At 38.6% G+C, this 17,258-nt stretch overlaps 1 protein-coding gene across 2 annotated transcripts in view; it reads right to left on the bottom strand.

Annotated features, from left to right (window-relative positions):
• LOC143282859 (uncharacterized) overlaps positions 1–17,258 on the bottom strand; it is a 67,864-nt gene that overhangs the window by 47,510 nt on the left and 3,096 nt on the right. For both annotated transcript variants that reach the window (XM_076588713.1, XM_076588714.1), the window contains exons 2-14: positions 15,779–15,894; positions 14,777–15,030; positions 13,924–14,211; positions 13,122–13,268; positions 12,062–12,586; positions 11,138–11,359; positions 10,350–10,634; positions 9,231–9,348; positions 8,638–8,783; positions 7,839–7,968; positions 6,135–6,253; positions 5,506–5,613; positions 2–1,372 (exon numbers count right to left, since the gene is read on the bottom strand). In XM_076588713.1, the coding sequence (XP_076444828.1) occupies positions 2–1,372; positions 5,506–5,613; positions 6,135–6,253; positions 7,839–7,968; positions 8,638–8,783; positions 9,231–9,348; positions 10,350–10,634; positions 11,138–11,359; positions 12,062–12,586; positions 13,122–13,268; positions 13,924–14,211; positions 14,777–14,992 (3,675 nt within the window). In that variant the 5' untranslated portion in view covers positions 14,993–15,030; positions 15,779–15,894. The remainder of the gene's footprint in view (position 1; positions 1,373–5,505; positions 5,614–6,134; positions 6,254–7,838; positions 7,969–8,637; positions 8,784–9,230; positions 9,349–10,349; positions 10,635–11,137; positions 11,360–12,061; positions 12,587–13,121; positions 13,269–13,923; positions 14,212–14,776; positions 15,031–15,778; positions 15,895–17,258) is intronic.

Here is a 17,258-nt window from a genome sequence, read left to right as displayed (position 1 = left end):
CCTGCTCTGACATCCTGCCTTTTTCTTTCAAAGTTCGCTTCACTGAAGTCTCCAGACTGGAACAGGTCTCAAAGCGCACGTCCAGTTCTGCTGCCATTAGCTGCACTTGTCCACTGGCTTCCAGCAACTGCTGATCCTTTTCACTCTGGCTGGCTTCCAGTTGGGAATACTTGTCACGTTGATCTTCCAGGGATGCCCTGAGCTGCATGAGCTCTTCATTCTGACTCTGGATAGTAGAATCTTTGGCAAGAAGAGCTTCTTGTGTGCTTGAGGAAGTTTCACTCACAGAACTAGCAAGAGTGTCATAAGACAATGTCTTTTCCTCAAGTTCTCTTTCTTTGAGCTCAAACTGCTGCTGAAGTTTTTCTTGTGACACTTGCATTTCAGAAAGCTGTTTTCTAGAATCTTCTAGCTGTAATTGCAGCGCTTCTCTGGACTTATTTGTCTCTGCGAGATCAGCTTCTAAAGAATCTAAAGCTTTAGTCTTTTCTGTTACATCCAAGATCAGTTCTTCAGATTTTGTGGTAACTTCCTGAACACAAGAGTCTTTCAGTTGCAGCTGTGACTGCAAATTGTTAATTTCTGCTTTGTATTGGTGACACAGTTTTTCACTTTCCTCTGATGACAAAAGAGCACTATTCAGCTTTTCTGTTATTTCTGACAATGCAGCGTCTCTCTCTGAGAGTTTTCTGTCTTTCTCAAATTGCACATCCTTCAAATCTTCCTGAAGCTTGGCACACTTTTCACATTCACACTTCAATTCTTCTCTCACAGATGTCAGCTGGCTTTCCAGTGAAAAAACAGTTTCTTTTTGCTCCTTAGATAATTCTTCACTCTTGCACACTTTGTTTTGCAAAGCCTGAATCTCGTTGTGCTTGTCTTGTAATTCATAGTTCAGACGTGCAATCTCCTCCTCGAAATTTCCGGAAAGTGTCTGCTGATGTGAGAGCTCTGATTCCAGTTCCGAAAGCTGAGTGAGAAGGGACTGTGTTTTGGATTCAAACTCCTTCCCTTTCTCACTCTGTCCCTCACGCAGCACCTCCGCCTCCCTGGCCATAGTTTTCACTTGCAGCTCCAGTTCAGCCACCAAGGAAGTCTTGCTCAAGACTTCCTCCTGCAACTGTTGCTTCTCCCTATGCAGGTGGTCCATCTCTTCCTTCTGCTTGTTGGACTCCTCCTCAGCACACCTCTGAAGATCACTCATCCTCTGAGCCATGTCTTCTTCCAGGCAGCATATCTTCTCTTCTCGCCTGGCTACTTCTTTCTCCAGCTCAGCAGTTGCTTTCCCCGAGTCCTGCAGCTGGTCCAGTGTCTCAGACAGCTTCCTTTTCAAATCAGCTTCACTCTGTGAATACCCCTCTGCAGTTGCTTCCTGCAAAACAGAACATTTATCAGCACCTAAGCAAGGAATGGTCATCAAATGGTATGTTTGTTGCTAAGAGCTATGAAGTACATCATAAGACGTAGTTTGGTTGCCTTTGAAAAAAGTAAAGTACCACCTCTCCCTGTCTTCTATTTTCTTCTCCTTTCTCTCCTATCTGTAGCATAATCCATCTTTGCTATATCCAGATGGATCTCTCTACTGTGTTGTCATAAAAGAAAAACAATGACAACAGAAAGCAAATCATTAAATAAGGCACTGTGTGGTGCACACATCAAAAGTTGTACTCTGTTGGCATTTCAACTGAAGAGGTGGAATGCCTGACTGGCTGGACCATCTGCTCAAGGCATAAAGGCCATTTATAACATTACTCTTTTTTGTTTCAAAGCCTTTCAACATTATGTGCCACCTTGTATCTCATATGCATAGGTGAACTGGAAACTGGAAAGACTGAAAACCAGACTGAAAGAAAGAAAGAATTAAGATCAGAAAAGGGTCCTGAAACCACTCAGGTCTGGCTTGCAGAAAGGTAGCACAAAGCTTCCATGTCAAAAACTTCATTTCATCCTTTTAAACCCCTTGACTGCTGAATCCAGAGGTAAAAAAAATATCACTTTGACATGGAACCGAAGAACAGGAAGTATGGCTTGTGGTGTTTGGGATATGACCAGTTCAGCAAAGCGAAGGGAGGCAATGTCATGTTGAAAACGCCACAACAAAGTACAATCTTGGCAACTGTGCTTCATCACACAACACTGAAGCAAGAACCTTGACTGGTTAGTATGCTTTAGAGCAGCAGTCATGGGGTTAAAGCTAATCTAGCAACTTTTTTTCCCCCACACATGGTATCACTACTACAATTTTTTTGCATTTTCCCCATTAGAAAAATAGATAAATTAGCAACTACTGCACATTACCCACATCAAGTATTCTGTTAGTTTGAGAATCCATGAAACTAAAATCTAGACATTCAAACAAAGTCAAAACACAATGTACAGAATTATATGAATCATAAACACAAGACCAAAAAAAATCAATTATAGAAACAAAAACTGAATGATACATCCCAGGTAATCAGGTCAAGGTAACAAATTTACATTCAAAAATGGTTATTGTCACACACTGGTACTCTGAAGTTGTGAGTTCAAGCACCTTCACAGGAATATCACTGTAAGTTTTCCTTATCATCCTGGCTGTCTCCAACCCAGACTTAAGCACGCTATTGGCTCAAATGAGAAGACTGGGACCAGTCAATATTATCCACTTCAAAGATGCACAGTTGCGAGTATTGCTCAATTTTCCTTGAAAAAAAAGACAAGATGTACACAGCATGAATATCAAAACATTTTTTTTTTTCAAACATGACAATTTCTGTTTAAATATATACAATTATGTATGTTAAATATGTAAAATCAAACAAAAACCAACAAACAAAATCCAAACTTTAACAAGAGAGGCAAGGCCTTCAAGACTCACTTGTGATACACTTAAAAAAAAAATCCAAGCTTTTTATGTATTGAGTATAATTTCAAAATGTAATGTTTAAGATGAGAAAGATCAGTTTAAAGCAAATTAACTCCCCTAGCATTAATTACAGAGTAATTTCCCTTTTTTACTATCTGCACCAAAACGTTTGCAAAATAAATAAAACTTCCATGCTTAGCAAAAGAAGTTCCTGTTTGAACAAAAAATGATAATAATGACTGCTCTTGTTGTTGGGTCAGAATATCAGATCAAAGTGCCAAGTTTAGAGAATACAAAAAATAGAAACAGTAAATGCAGTTTGCATATAGTTAGGCTTCATTTTTTATTTTTTTGTGACCATCCCAGAGGTGCAATATTGTTTTAAATAAGATGACTGGAAAGAACTGAATTTTTCCTATTTTTATGCCTAATTTGGTGTCAACTGACAAAGTATGTGCAGAGAAAATGTCAATGTTAAAGTTTACCACGAACACACGGACACATAGACACACACACACACAGACAACCGAACACCGGGTTAAAACAAAGACTCACTTTGTTTACACAAGTGAGTCAAAAAGTGCTTAACATGCCATCAAGGAACTTAGGTTAAGGTGTAAATACACTCAAAACACTACACTGTGAATAATGTAAAGGGTGCAAAGTCTCCTGAGCAGAAATGAGTTCAGGGTTCATGAGGTACTCTTTCTACATCAATCCCAGCAAAACTCTTCTTCTTTCTTTTTTTTAAAATAAAAAATAATGGAGATACCATGAAAGCTCCAATGTAAGTTTTATCTATTCCCTTCTGATTCAAGAATTGTCAAGATGAATCCAGTACACTGAAATGAATGTGGGTACCACCAACCCTGTGGCTGCAACTGGCTTACACTTTAAAGTGAGGGGAAAGCAGATGAGCAAACATTACACTTCTGTTTTTCAAACTGTTACTTAAACATTTACATAAATCAATGACTTATAACATTCACTTTCAGTAAAATCTTCATAAAAGGTGGAGGCAAGAAAGTCTTTAGTCATTCCTGTTTTGCCCATGCACCAACTCTCAGAACAAGCCAGCTTGTTGCATTGTTGGTATGCCATTTTGTACATGCGCATGTGATTAGCGTTCGACGACAGAACACTATAGCGGTTTCAACAATTAACAATTTTTCTATGTTTTCCTCATGGGGTAGCATAAATATCGCAGCTTCACCGGGCATTGCGAACGTGTCAAGGGTCAAATGGAAAGTTTCTTCATGAGGTTCCGCAACTATATACTCGCTGGCCAGCCAATGACCTTGGTACCCTACATGACAAGCTAATCTACATATGTATCGAAAATGGCGTTGCAGGTGATATAAGTGGAATTTTTTGAAGCAAACTAGATGATGACAGCAGCTTTTTACTGCTGCTAAAGTGATTGAAATGCTTTAAACTGAAGGTTTCGACATCGACAAGGATGATGAAGACGTTGAATAAAGTATCTGCAGTGAAGAAAGCTACCAGCAAGAAGGTACTAACAGTGACTCAGCTTCTGAGGGCTGTGAAGAGAGGGAGGAGGGTGGGCATATACACAACGTGAGGAGGGGTGTCAGTGGGTCAAGTGCAGCGAGTTTCATTCAGTTACTTTGTGTTTTTTATTTTTTGTGATTTTTTTCCTAACCCTAACAAATGGGTCATCTGCTGGGGAAAGCAAGGGAGAAAACTATTCGTCTGGAGTGAGTTAACGTCTTTTCACTGTTTGGTGATATTAGACAATGCATGTGTGTGTGAGTGTGTGTGTGCTTTGAAGGAGGTGATCTTACAGTTATACTACAGGAAACTGACCTTGCAAGTCTTCAGTGACTTCATTCATTTGCCTATGCTAATCAACTTCCATTCTACTGTTACCAATAGCTCTGACTGCGCTGACAGCGTATTTACAAGTCCTGTGTGACACACCATGTGCCACAAATATTTGTAAGAACTTTTTTAAATTTCTGGGGGAAAAAAAACATTAGAACAAAGAACTTTCACAGTGGTTTTATCTTGTATATTTATGATTTGGTCTTGAAATCAGATGCACAATTAAGTATGTGAAGTTAAACTTTTTCTTCACATTGAATAGGAACTACTTACCTGTGGCAAAAGACAACGGTAGTTTATTTTGATATTTCCCCCTGTGTTAACAGCAAGGCACCAGCTTTCAGAATTTGGTAAATTAGTGTGCCAGCTATAAACGAAGGGTGCACATTCAGCACACTCAGAATGAGTCAATGATTTATGCAAACATGATCCTATCAGTATCACGTTTTGTCCCTCTAGCACTTGTAGTTGCCAAGAATGTTAACGTCAGAGCTTACCACAGACAAGCACTCCATTAACAAGGAGACAAACAACTGAATAATGCTTATTACACAGGCTCTCAAAATTAACCAAACAACAGAAAACGAAATCATGATAACACTGTCATTACTCATCAAAATGATTTTTAAGCGATCAGCCTCATGTTACAAAACAAGTGTTAAATCTGCAAACAAGCATAGTCACAGAGGTTATAAAGCAGTGCAGTGAAAGAAGAAAACCAAACCCAGCTCACAATCAGTTGGCACACCTGAAAGCAGATTTTAAAGCTTAAAAAAAAAAAGAAAAAAAAAGAAAAAAGCCACTACATTACTTACCTGCTGCTTTCTCAACTGATCCAACTGGGCCTGAAGTGAGTTGATATCTTCCTTTGACGCCTTGGTTAGCTTCCTCTCTTCCTGGAGTTCTTCTTCCAGCTGTCTTATCTGGTATAAAATCATGAAATTTTACTGTAATATTCTTTCACTTTTTTTTTTTTTTTTTTAGCATAATCTCATTAAACATGTTGTGTGCCCACACTCACACATACCAACACTTGCATGAACATATCACTATTCAGAACTGTCTGTCAGGGCTGAAGAAAGAACTTTCTTCCTTCATAAGGATAAATTCTCTCACTCTTTTGAAAGAGGACACACATACACACATGCATGCGGACACACTCTCACACACGCACATACATACACATACACACTGTCTCACTCACACACACACACTCACATTCACATTCACAAGCATCTTCTTCAGGCACACATGAAACCTGGTTGCACAAACTTTTATAAGTTAACTAAGACTTCATTTTTAAATGTGCTTACAAATCTGCTTACTCAAATCGACATGACTGTGCATGTACAAACATGCATACAACCTCACACACAGAATTTACGCATAAAAACTGAAAAAGGTACACAAAGATTTTCCATGCACAGACATGAATGTTACATACAGACTTTCTCAGCTCCTCATTCTCCTTTTCAAAAGCAATGTTGGGCTGCTTTTCGTACTCCACTCTTTCTTTCCATCTTTCAATGTCCCTTGTCAGCTCACTTTTCTCTCTTTCCAAGGCTGGAGAGGGAAAAAATATGCAAGTGAATAAATCTATCAACTTAAATAATAATGATATTTAATGTTTAGCACATACAACTGTTTCAAGCATAAAAATTGAAAGCCATACCAGAACAACAGCTTGGGTAAAAGATAAGTGTTTTATACCAACATTTTTAACTAAGTGGAAAAAAGGAAAAAAAAATTAATGAACATTTAATGCACACATTTTTACTCCACCCAGACATCTCATTTGTCTTAGTAAGCACCCCATTTACCACTAAAAAGGATAAAAATTCTCTTAGGGATCAGCTTACACACTTGACAAGAAATCAGCTTCGCCAAAGTAATTGTTCTATTTTTCAATTTCCTTTTTTTTTTTTTTGCCAAAGGTGAAGCTGTTTTTAATTTCTTGTGACAGTAAATGGCACATACCAGAAAAAAGGAACCATGCACTTATTTTTCAACTGTTCACAAAATTAAACGGTTTTGCAGATTTACCTGCCTTCAGTATGTGTATTAGTCTCACTTTGTTTTGGGAAACACCAAATACTCAAATCTTCAAAGGGCAATGACCCTGAATAGAAATTACAAGTATAATTAAGTTCTCATGACACCAATGTTGACTCTTGAAGTTTACCTCCCACTTCTGCATTACCAAGTCTGTAACTGTAAGAGCATATGGCTGTTTAGAAAGGAACTCCAGCTGCTGTTGTCAGAATAAAACATTTGTGAAAAATCTTATCATGAAAGCGAATTAGAGAGAATGATTCCTTCTTAGTCAAGGGTAAGCATGACCATGGCTGACCTACTACCAGGAGTTAAGTTTCCCCTCTCCTCCCCAACATGTGTGACAGAATCCCCTCAGGAGCCAAGAGCAAAGAGTGCCATAGCTCACTATGATTATCTAGGGGGATACCCTTTCCTGCCCAACATGTGTGACAGAATCCCCTCAGGAGCCAAGAGCTAAGAGTACCACAGCTCACAATGATTATCTAGGGGGATACTCTTTCCTGCCCAATGTGTGTGACAGGATCCCCTCAGGAGCCAAGAGCAAAGAGTACCACAGCTCACTATGATTATCTAGGAGGGGTACTCTCTCCAGCCCAATATGTGTGTGTCAGAGTCCTCTCACGGGCCAAGAGCAAACAGTACCTAAACTGAATACAAACATGTGGGGCGGGTGTTCGACATGCACAACAGGATCACCTTATGAACCAGAGTGCCTTCACCACCTGACTGACTTGCACTGAGATCACACAAGGAAGGGTGGAGAAGAGAACAGGAGGGTGACTTGGTCATCATTTGTAGACAGCACTGTTTGGTGGAGGAGTCTGGCGAATTAGATCACAATCAGAACCAACCACAAAAATATCATCTTTCTTGTTTGTGCAGTTCACTTCCAAGTGGTTAATGTATTTACCTGGCTGCATTTGTGTGATACCTGCCTTTACACTGCTAGACAAGATCTATTGGACAAACTGGTTCAATTTCTGAAGATATAGCAGCAACCATGCAAACAAAGGCCTTCCAACGCATTTGAAAGTCTCAACTGTTTAGTGTTTCCCAAAGAAGAGCGCACATGTGACAGCAATAGCAAACCAACCTTCTTTCTGCTCTTCTTGTTCAGCAATCCTGACTTCCAAAGACATCTTCTCTCCTTGAATGTCAACCTGGCTTGTCTCCAGTGTTGTGATTTGGTCCTTCAAACTCTCTATTTGCCCTTTCAAAGTTTCCTGAAATCAGTTTGTTTACACCACTTTGTTTGACTTTGTGTGATACAGAACTTATCAACAGAAAATGAAATAATACATCCACCGAAATATTCTTATATTTGGATATCTGCTAAAATACTCTGGATTTTCATAGGGAAGTACTGCAGATGATAAACATAAACTAGCTGCTTACAAACTGAATCATTTGTTACACAGATCTTTGGTCTTTTCAACTGTAAAGAGCTATTTCATGTAACTCTGGTTCACTTTTTTTTTTCTTTTTCCCACCTAAATAGTTAAATACCCCCCCACCCACCCCCCAAAAAAAACCCAAACAACCCACCCACCCCCACCCCCGCCCCCCACATGTTTTTACACACAATATATAACAATGAACTCATAACATATTTTAGAGAGTACAAGTGTTGTGGAAACTATATTTCTCGCATACAAAAGAAAAACAATTAATCAAACTAAAGATGTCACATCACTGAGTTGAAGTGAAAAATTTTGGCCGAGAAGAGCCAACAGATAGGCCTGGTTTGCATCAGTTTGACATGGTACAGTATATGACACTAAAACTATATTTCCTGCATACAAAAGAATAACAATTAATCAAACTAAAGATCAAAACAATCTACTGCAAGTTCACGACAGCAAGTGAGATTAGCAAGTGCTTCAGACACTGACCGTCTGTGCCTCCAGGTCAGCAACAATCTCACTGTACTTGTTCCGTTCATCTGTCACAGCTGCCAGGTCAGTTTTCACCTGATCATGCTCTTGTGCCATCTGTGTCCGACTCTCCTCAATATCTTTGATTCGACTCTCCAGTTCACCTGGTAGAATAACAAGCTGCGTGTAAAATGCAGTTCTGCCAGGATTGCAAGTTTGCCTGAACTAGTTAAAATAAATCAGACAAGCAAGAGAAGTAGAGAGTAGAGAGAAAGAAAGAAAGAGAAGGCAGCAACTTAATTATACTTGTAATTTATTTTTTTCTTGGTCTTTACCTGACTTTACCTCCAACCAAGGAAATCTATATTTAAAAAAGTCCGCTTACAATGATACGTGGCATCAACAAAGGTGGGCAAACACCCAATCTTTATAAACTATTTTCCAGTCAGATTCTGATAAAAGTTAAGTGTAAGACACAAAACTGTCTTTTTCTTCCCCCTATTTTCTTTTTTCTTTTCCTGGAGTGGGAAGGTAAGCTGAAAAGTGATTGATTTGTACCCATTGTAGCCTGTGTTTCTTCAAAGGTAAAGTGTAAAGTGACATATTGTTACCTATTGTAGCCCGGGTTTCCTCAAAGTCGACCAGCTTGAGTTGCAAGTTGCCCTTTTCCTCTTCCACTTCAGCCAGTCTGTTCTTCAGAACCACCACTTCATCAGCAAGATCGCTGCCCTGAAAAAGTAAATGAAAATGATGTATAAGTGTGGCCAAAGCTGTGTAATTCACTCCAAACAGGAAATCTGCAGAATAAGGCTATGTTCATACAAAACCCATCCAGTTGCTGCTAGCAAGTTGCCGTCAGTCTGACGTAGCAGTACACTTCAGTCTGACACAGCCAGTTGCTCAGTATCACCTACAGGTCTCTCCAGATGGAAGAAACTAATATCATTAGGATTCAAACTGCTGGTAGAGTTCTGTCTCTTGAGCCAGCCATCAGTCTCATTAGTGTGCAACGCCACTAATCAACCAGCTGGTTGGAGACTGTTGTTGCCTAAAACATGTTGTATAAAATATATATTGGAATCAATATGTTGCAGAACACATTAAACAAATCCATTTAATTCAGTTTCACAACAGATCCCTGACTTCAGCTGATTTTATTCTAATCTATCAGTCATACACATTTCACATAGTAATACCTGTACTACCTGCAATTAATGTAGTATCTTTGAAGCTATAAAATACTTTCAATGTGATGATAATATGAATTGCTTTAGTCCTTCAACAAATTTTGTTACAATTTTTTTTCTCCATGTAAGTTCTGGACCAAAGTAAATATCCTGTATATCTTACTTGGCTAAATTCAGCAGTGCCACACAGACGATTGATCATCACAGTAAGAATGCAAGCTTAGACATTCAAACAACAAACACTTCTTAGAAAATAATCATAAATCTGTAATTATCAAGGAAGTGCTTTTCATTTAAAGGGTCAGAAAACTGCAGAACAGAAATGAGGTGAGAGAATGAATGAATGTAGGTATCAATAGAGTGTGATGCATGTGCAGACACATTTGTTTCTGAGTGTTTACAAATACAAGAATGAAGGACTATGAAGAAAGAGAAGCAATTCATGAGCACCACTGCATGCATGTAAATGTTTCTGCACATCCTCATTTTTCTTTCAAGTGTGGATCTCATTCAGAAACAAACAACAACAGAATCAACACCGACCTGTCTAAGCTCAGCCAGCTCCTTCTCCAAAGCCTTGATTTTAGAGGTCATCTGAGCTTTCATCTTCAGCATTTTGGTCTCACTCTTCGATCCTCCACTCTCCTCCCCTGCTTTCTTGGACTCTTCCAGCAATGCTGACTTCTCCTCCAGTTCCTTCTGAAGCTGAGACAACTGAGCTTGAAGGGCAGAAACGTCTTCAGTGGAAGAGGCACTGGTGGCACTGGCAGAAATGGCATCGCTTGGAGAAGTTGTACTTGGTGATCCTAAGGCCTGCTGATACCTTTCCTGTGACCCCAAATAAGGTGCCAGTTCAATGGCATAAGACAATCAGTATTTTCCAAAACGTTCTTTTCTGTCATAATTATTGACTGGACATATTTTTCATATCACTCACAACAACCAAACAATTTCAATAGAATCAAAAATCATCAAAAATCAATATCCAAACATGAAGAGAATAATGTTTATTTCTATTATAGTTTGTTATCACATTCTCTTGTGTGAATAAAAAAATCTACCTTGATATAAATTGAATTATATCTCTATAAATATTCAAAAATATTTATAAAACCTATCAGTAAATAGTAGTATCAACTGAATTATCAAAATATAAACAAGCAAAGCTAGCCACCATCATTTGAGGCATTGATATCCATTTCTTACCAGTAAAGGAATATCAAGTGAAAAAGAAACATCCAACTTTAACCAAGACAGAATCTAATTCTAAGACATTAACTGAGACAGACACATCATAATCGAACTCAAAGGCATCAGTAACCCTTTCGTACCTCCAAGGCACTGTACTGTGAGGCAGCTTGTGAGTAGGCAGACTCCAGTTCAGTCAGAGAGGATTTCACAGTCTGCACCTGCAGTTCTTTTTCCAGCAGCTCCTGTTCATGTTTCTCTGCAATGTCCTTGGCCTTCACCTCCATGCGTTGCCTCTCCTCCTTCCACTGGTTCTCCTGGTCCACAAAGTTGGCCTGCACTAGCATCAACTGCTCGGAGGTCACCTGCAACATGTTCCAGGTAATGAGCTGCTAAGAGATCACTTGCAACAGTTTCAGTTTCTCAAGGAGACGTGACCGCGTTTGGACAAATCCAAATACGCTACACCACATCATATGCCTGACCAGTAGCATAACCAACATGCTTTGTCAGGCCTTAAGTGAAATAACATATTCCAGGTAATAACAAGCTGCTCGTAGGTCACCTTCAACATATTCCCTGTAATAACAAGCTGCCTGTAGGTTACCTGCAACATACTGCAAGAAATAACAATGGTTTGCTCTATCTAGAAGTCACTGTAGTGAACAAATAATTCTAAAGAAAATCACAGCAGTAGATGGGTCTGCAAGCATGATAAATCATATCAGAAGTTTCAATTATATATATGTTACATTCATAAAAATATCATTTCTACCTTTCCAAGCTGGGGCATCATACCCAGTCTGTTTTGTTTTAACTTTTTAGAAGATTTTTTTTCTTTTTGTGTTCACTTCCTAACAATGTGAGCTACATGAGTATCTTTATAGTATACATTAAAACCAACTTTAGCAAAATGATAATTAAAAGAAGGAAAATTGTTATCACTTTCATGACACTGCTCTGCCCTCATACTTCTGCTTTTGAGCAACATTCTGTATCATGGCAGCTAACTGGTCTAATCATGAACTGTACTTTACCTGGAACACCTCTGTGAAACGGTTTCTCACCTGAAGTTTCTCTCTAAGAACCTTGATTGATTCTTTGTTTTCCTGGAGTTCTTTCTCCTTTTCAACCATCTCCTTCTGCATGACCTCAATGACCTTGACCTTGCCTTCCAAGACATCGTTGGTGTCCTTCAGCTTCTGCTCAAACATGCGGATGACCTCGTCTTGGATGTTGACCTCCTCTTTCGAAACGATGCGCTGAATGTCCTGCTCATGGCGCTGAATGATCTCCCTCAAGTCGTTCTGACCCTGAAGAATTTCACTGTCCTTGTCAAGTATCATCTGCTTCAGGCGCTTGCCTTCTCCTTCCAGCTCTGCCAGCATTTCTTCGAAATATTTCTGAGTTTCAGAGAGTTTCATATGGAAGTGGTCTGTCTCTGTCTGGAGCTGGTGTTCAGTTTTTCGAAGTGTTTCTTTGGTGATGTCCAATGCTTCCTCGTTGGCTTCAATCTTGGTTGTGAGTTTGGTGATGAGCATTGCTTGGTCATGCACACTTTGGTCTTTCTCTTTGATGGCTGCTTGAAGAATCTGCACAAAAGATATCAAGTGAACTACAATCCAAGTGTATTATAGCATATCTAACAATGTCTCACAGGTGTTTTATGGAAAGCAACAAAGCATAGCAACACTGCAAACTGAATCAGTATCAGTAACTCACTGCATTCAGAGAAATCCATATACGCTACACCACATCCGCCAAGCAGATGCCTGACCAGCAGCGAAACCCAACGTGCTTAGTCAGGCCTTGTAAACTCTTTTGAAAGCAACTTCACAAAGCAACACTGTAAGGCTCTTCTGAAATGGCTTAGTTCAAACTAAATCCATCTTGTTTTAAATATGTGGTCAGTGTATTCATCTGACTTTTATTTCTATCTGTAATAACAATAATAACAAAAAGAAGTGTATGGATTATTCTGTAATTCAGTCAGTTTTTTGGACACAAAACAGCACTGAAAACAAAAATATCAGAGCACAAAAAATGTGGAAAGCAAATCAAATTATGAAGCTGAGACAAGAAAGAAGAGATGGTGGTCAACAACAAACACAAGAATGCATGGTTCACCTCCACTACTCTGTCACGGCCCCGAATGACCTCTTGTTTCTCTCCCACCAGTTCCTGCAGGTCCATCACTCTGCGATCCATCTCCAGCACTTTGTTGTTCAGTTCCAGGATTTTCCGGTCCTTGTACACCATCTGCGCATACATGGCCTGCACAGCCAACCAGTTCATTCATGTTATGGCTTCAGCTTCTGAAACTTGCAGTATTAAGTAGCCCTACTTAGCGTTAAAGTGTGTAAAACATTCTTATGAAAAAAATGTTCAAAATACTTAATTATAAACTTGATGGATCTCATTTAGTCAGCACAATTCATTCAAATATCATGGCTTCAACAGCAGAAACTAGCACTGCGTAATGTCTAAGTGTTAAATACATTCTTAAGAAAACCTTTTTTTAAGAAAAGATGTTCAAAGTAGTTAATTATGAATTTTAAAAAAATATGAACAAGATGGATCTCATTAAGTGTGTACAACCAACCAGTTCATATATCATGGCTTCAACAGTATTCACTGGAAAACATTACACGTATTCAACACATTCTTAAGAAAAAATATTCAAAATAGTTCATTATGAAATCCAAGTCAGAGGGACAGAAAGAGACTGAGACAGCTGTGCAGGGATACAGAATGCACACACACACACACACACACACACACACACACACAGAGATTAAACACACACACAAACATTTTAACTGTGCACTCAACCAAGTCAAATTAATAATGCACATTCCCAAAGGTAAACATGAAACAAAACTTTATGAAAATAACCAAAACATAAAAACAACACATAAATCCATATCACCTGTTGTGTATCACCATCTCCCACCACAGCAGCACCCTCACTTGACTGCAGACTCTCTATGGCCTTGGTCTTCTCTTCCAGCTGCTCTGTCAGGTTGCTCACGAAAGCGTCTCTCTCTGCCAGAACACGCTCCTTGGCTTCGATCTGCTGCTCCCTGGCTTTGATGGTCTCGTCCCTCTCCTGGATGATGCGCTCTTTTTCCTCAAGCTTCTTCTTCAACAGGGTGAGCTTACCACGACCTGCCTGGCTTGCTGAAGCTTCCTCGCTCTGCCCTTCTTCTCCTTCACCCTGCAGCGTTGAAAGAAGTTTGAACCTGTTCATTATTCAGGATCAACATTTTGCGAAACGATTTCTGATCATACAGCTATTATCAATATGCATACATTCAGTATTTCACTTTTTCTGTCTATTCAAATTATAAGCATAACATTTATCAATAATTAATCAAACACAAATTGAACAAGAGTTATGAGCACAAACAAACAAGTTTCAGTTTCAGTAGCTCAAGGAGGCATCACTGCGTTCGGACAAATCCATATACACTACACCACATCTGCCAAGCAGATGCCTGACCAGTGGCGTAGCCCAACGCGCTTAGTCAGGCCTTGAAAAAAAAAGAAAAGAAAAAAAAGGTGAATAAATAATAGATAAGCGTACATAAATAAGTAAATAAATACATAAATTAATAATTATAATATGAAAAACAATAAAGGAGTTAGTTTTGTTTCATTCCCCATAAATTAATTTAAAGGGCACAAATACTTTGCTCTTCCTCCTCCTCTCCCTTTCCCCATTTTATAAATGCAAAAAAACCAAAAAACAAACAAACATGCTACCAATCTATGCCACACACTTTTTCAGCTTCCTCTGCATGCGTCTTCTTGGCTCCTTCCATCTTGGACATCTTAGCCTGTTTGGCTTTATTCTGGAGCTTCATTCTGGACAGCTTGGCACTGGTTTCCTGTAGCTCTTTGTCTTTCTGCTGGAGTTCGCTGTCCCTCTGTCGGATCAAGGCCTTGAGCTGATCAATCATCAGCTGCTGCTGTTCCATCATTTCACTGTCTGCCATGTTGGACCCACTTCAGTTCTTTGCTGGTCTGCTTCACACTAAACATGCAAAAAGTTAAAACTGATTTGAGAATAATGGTACATACCTCAATGTTGTTTTTTTCCCATTTTTTGGTAGTTATGCTTATAACCTCAAGTGAGCAGATACAAATGCTACATTAAAAATCTTATGAATAGATACAATGAATATAATTTAAAAATCTTGAAATTAACAAAACAAATGAACAGAAACCTCTCCTTGCTTGATACTACTCTATCAAGGTCACACAAACTTCACAAACTTACAATGATCAATCATGTTCTAAGTTTGGTTAAAACTGGGTGGAAGATAGGGGCTCTATCATGCCAACAAAAATCTCTCAGACACAATTCTGAGGAATGTCATTGCACAACAGTAACACCATGATCATGATACATTATTTCAGCAATTTCAAAGTGATTCAATGTTTATCAAATTCCATATTTTCTTATCTCATATACAAACAGATCTACAGATAATTGTTAATTCACTAGTATCATCAATAAACAAGTATAGAACTAAAGTAAAACAAACAAGAAAAGAATCTTTTACTGAAACAGGTTATCCACAAAACTGTCAACTGCAGTAAACTAAAGCATGTCAATTTCTGCAAATGACATGTTCAATTCACATATTTTGTTTGAACCTAAAATAAAATGGATAACTTATGCACATATAACAAGGACTCAATAAACAAAAAGACAAATGTTATCATTATCATTTATTCAGCAAAAGAGGAGCACATTTACTATTAGTAATATTACTTACCAAAAACTGTTGTCAGTTAGTGTCCCACAAAATCCATTTCCATCAGTGTGAGAGATATCTTTCTGTTTCGAGTTCAAGACCAATAACTCAACTGTTACCACTTCCAATCCATCTTCCTGGAATTCAACAAAAGGTAAAATCTGTTAGAAACAATAATAACAAATGATAAAATGAATGCTTATATAGTGCAGTATCCCCATCTCAGATGGGGTTCACCCAACTTTACAATAAAAATAATCAGTAACATAAACTGTGATAAAAATATATAAACACAGGCAAGATCTCACATTACATAGGCCCAAATCACAGCAAGATGTATCACATTCACCATAATAAAAATATACACCATGGAACCAGGCATAATAAAAATTATGCAAAGAATCACAAAATACATACAAATGAATATAAAGAACACATCCAGCAATCAGATCAAAGCAAGCACAAGTAGATGCAAAAGCTTTATTCAGAATAATACATTTCAAAAGATACGTTTTGAATGCTCTATTGAATGTGGGTGCTGAAGTGTAATTGAGGAGTGATGGTTGTGAAATCAACAGTTTGGGTGCAACAAAAGAGTACGAATGCTGACTTTAAGTTTTTATGTGGATTTTTGGAATACAGTGTATGCGCATGTGACACGCCACAATTCACTGCAAAAGACAGTTCTACAGGGAACGCTAGAGGGTGGTAGGCGAAGAGGGAGGCAAGCCAAATGCTGGATGGACAACATCAAGGAATGGACCAATATGGATAGCGCTACGCTGATACGACAGGCAGAAGATAGAACCGGATGGCGTCGTCTGACTACGGAATCGTCCCTCATGTCTCCTCTACGCCCATCCCGGGCAGGAGAATGAATGGAATGAATGGAATGGTATGCGCATGTCATGTGATGAACAAAGTTGTCACGATGGTGAACTGATTAAAAGTAGATACGAAAAAAACAGCCAGGACAAGAATCAGTGACAAAAATGTGGCAGCAGAGTTTTGAACTTTTTGAAGTTTGTCAACACAGTATTTGGGACAGCCAGCAAAAAGAGCATATTATATTTCCATAGTCTAGACAGGACAAAAGAACAAACTAATGTCTTTGTGGCTTCTGGGGTTATATATTGGCGAATAAAACTAAAACAAACTCCCTTCTGTAAACTCTGTTTTATATAATTACCTTATTTCCTTTCTTTGTTTTGTTTGACATATATGTATGCAGAAGTAAAAAAAAACATATCAATCACACAATTTATCTATCAGACTTTTATTCTATTAGAATTTTAATGTCTGTATAGATCTACCTCTACACTATCACTATGTCCAGTGAAATCAGCAAGTCCTCTGACTATATCTAAAGCACATGTGTGTACACACATGACAAAACTATGAAAAAGAAATCTTTGGTGTCTGCAAAAGTTCAGACAAACCAGAAGAACAGGAGAGGCATGGCCTTCATGGCTCTCAAGTGATATCTGCTTCATCCAATTCA

This window comes from Babylonia areolata, chromosome 6, assembly GCF_041734735.1.
Source record: "Babylonia areolata isolate BAREFJ2019XMU chromosome 6, ASM4173473v1, whole genome shotgun sequence".
Lineage (NCBI taxonomy): Eukaryota > Metazoa > Mollusca > Gastropoda > Neogastropoda > Buccinidae > Babylonia > Babylonia areolata.
The sequence above is the reverse complement of the archived record's forward strand: the minus strand, read 5'-3'. Positions and strand labels throughout refer to the sequence as shown.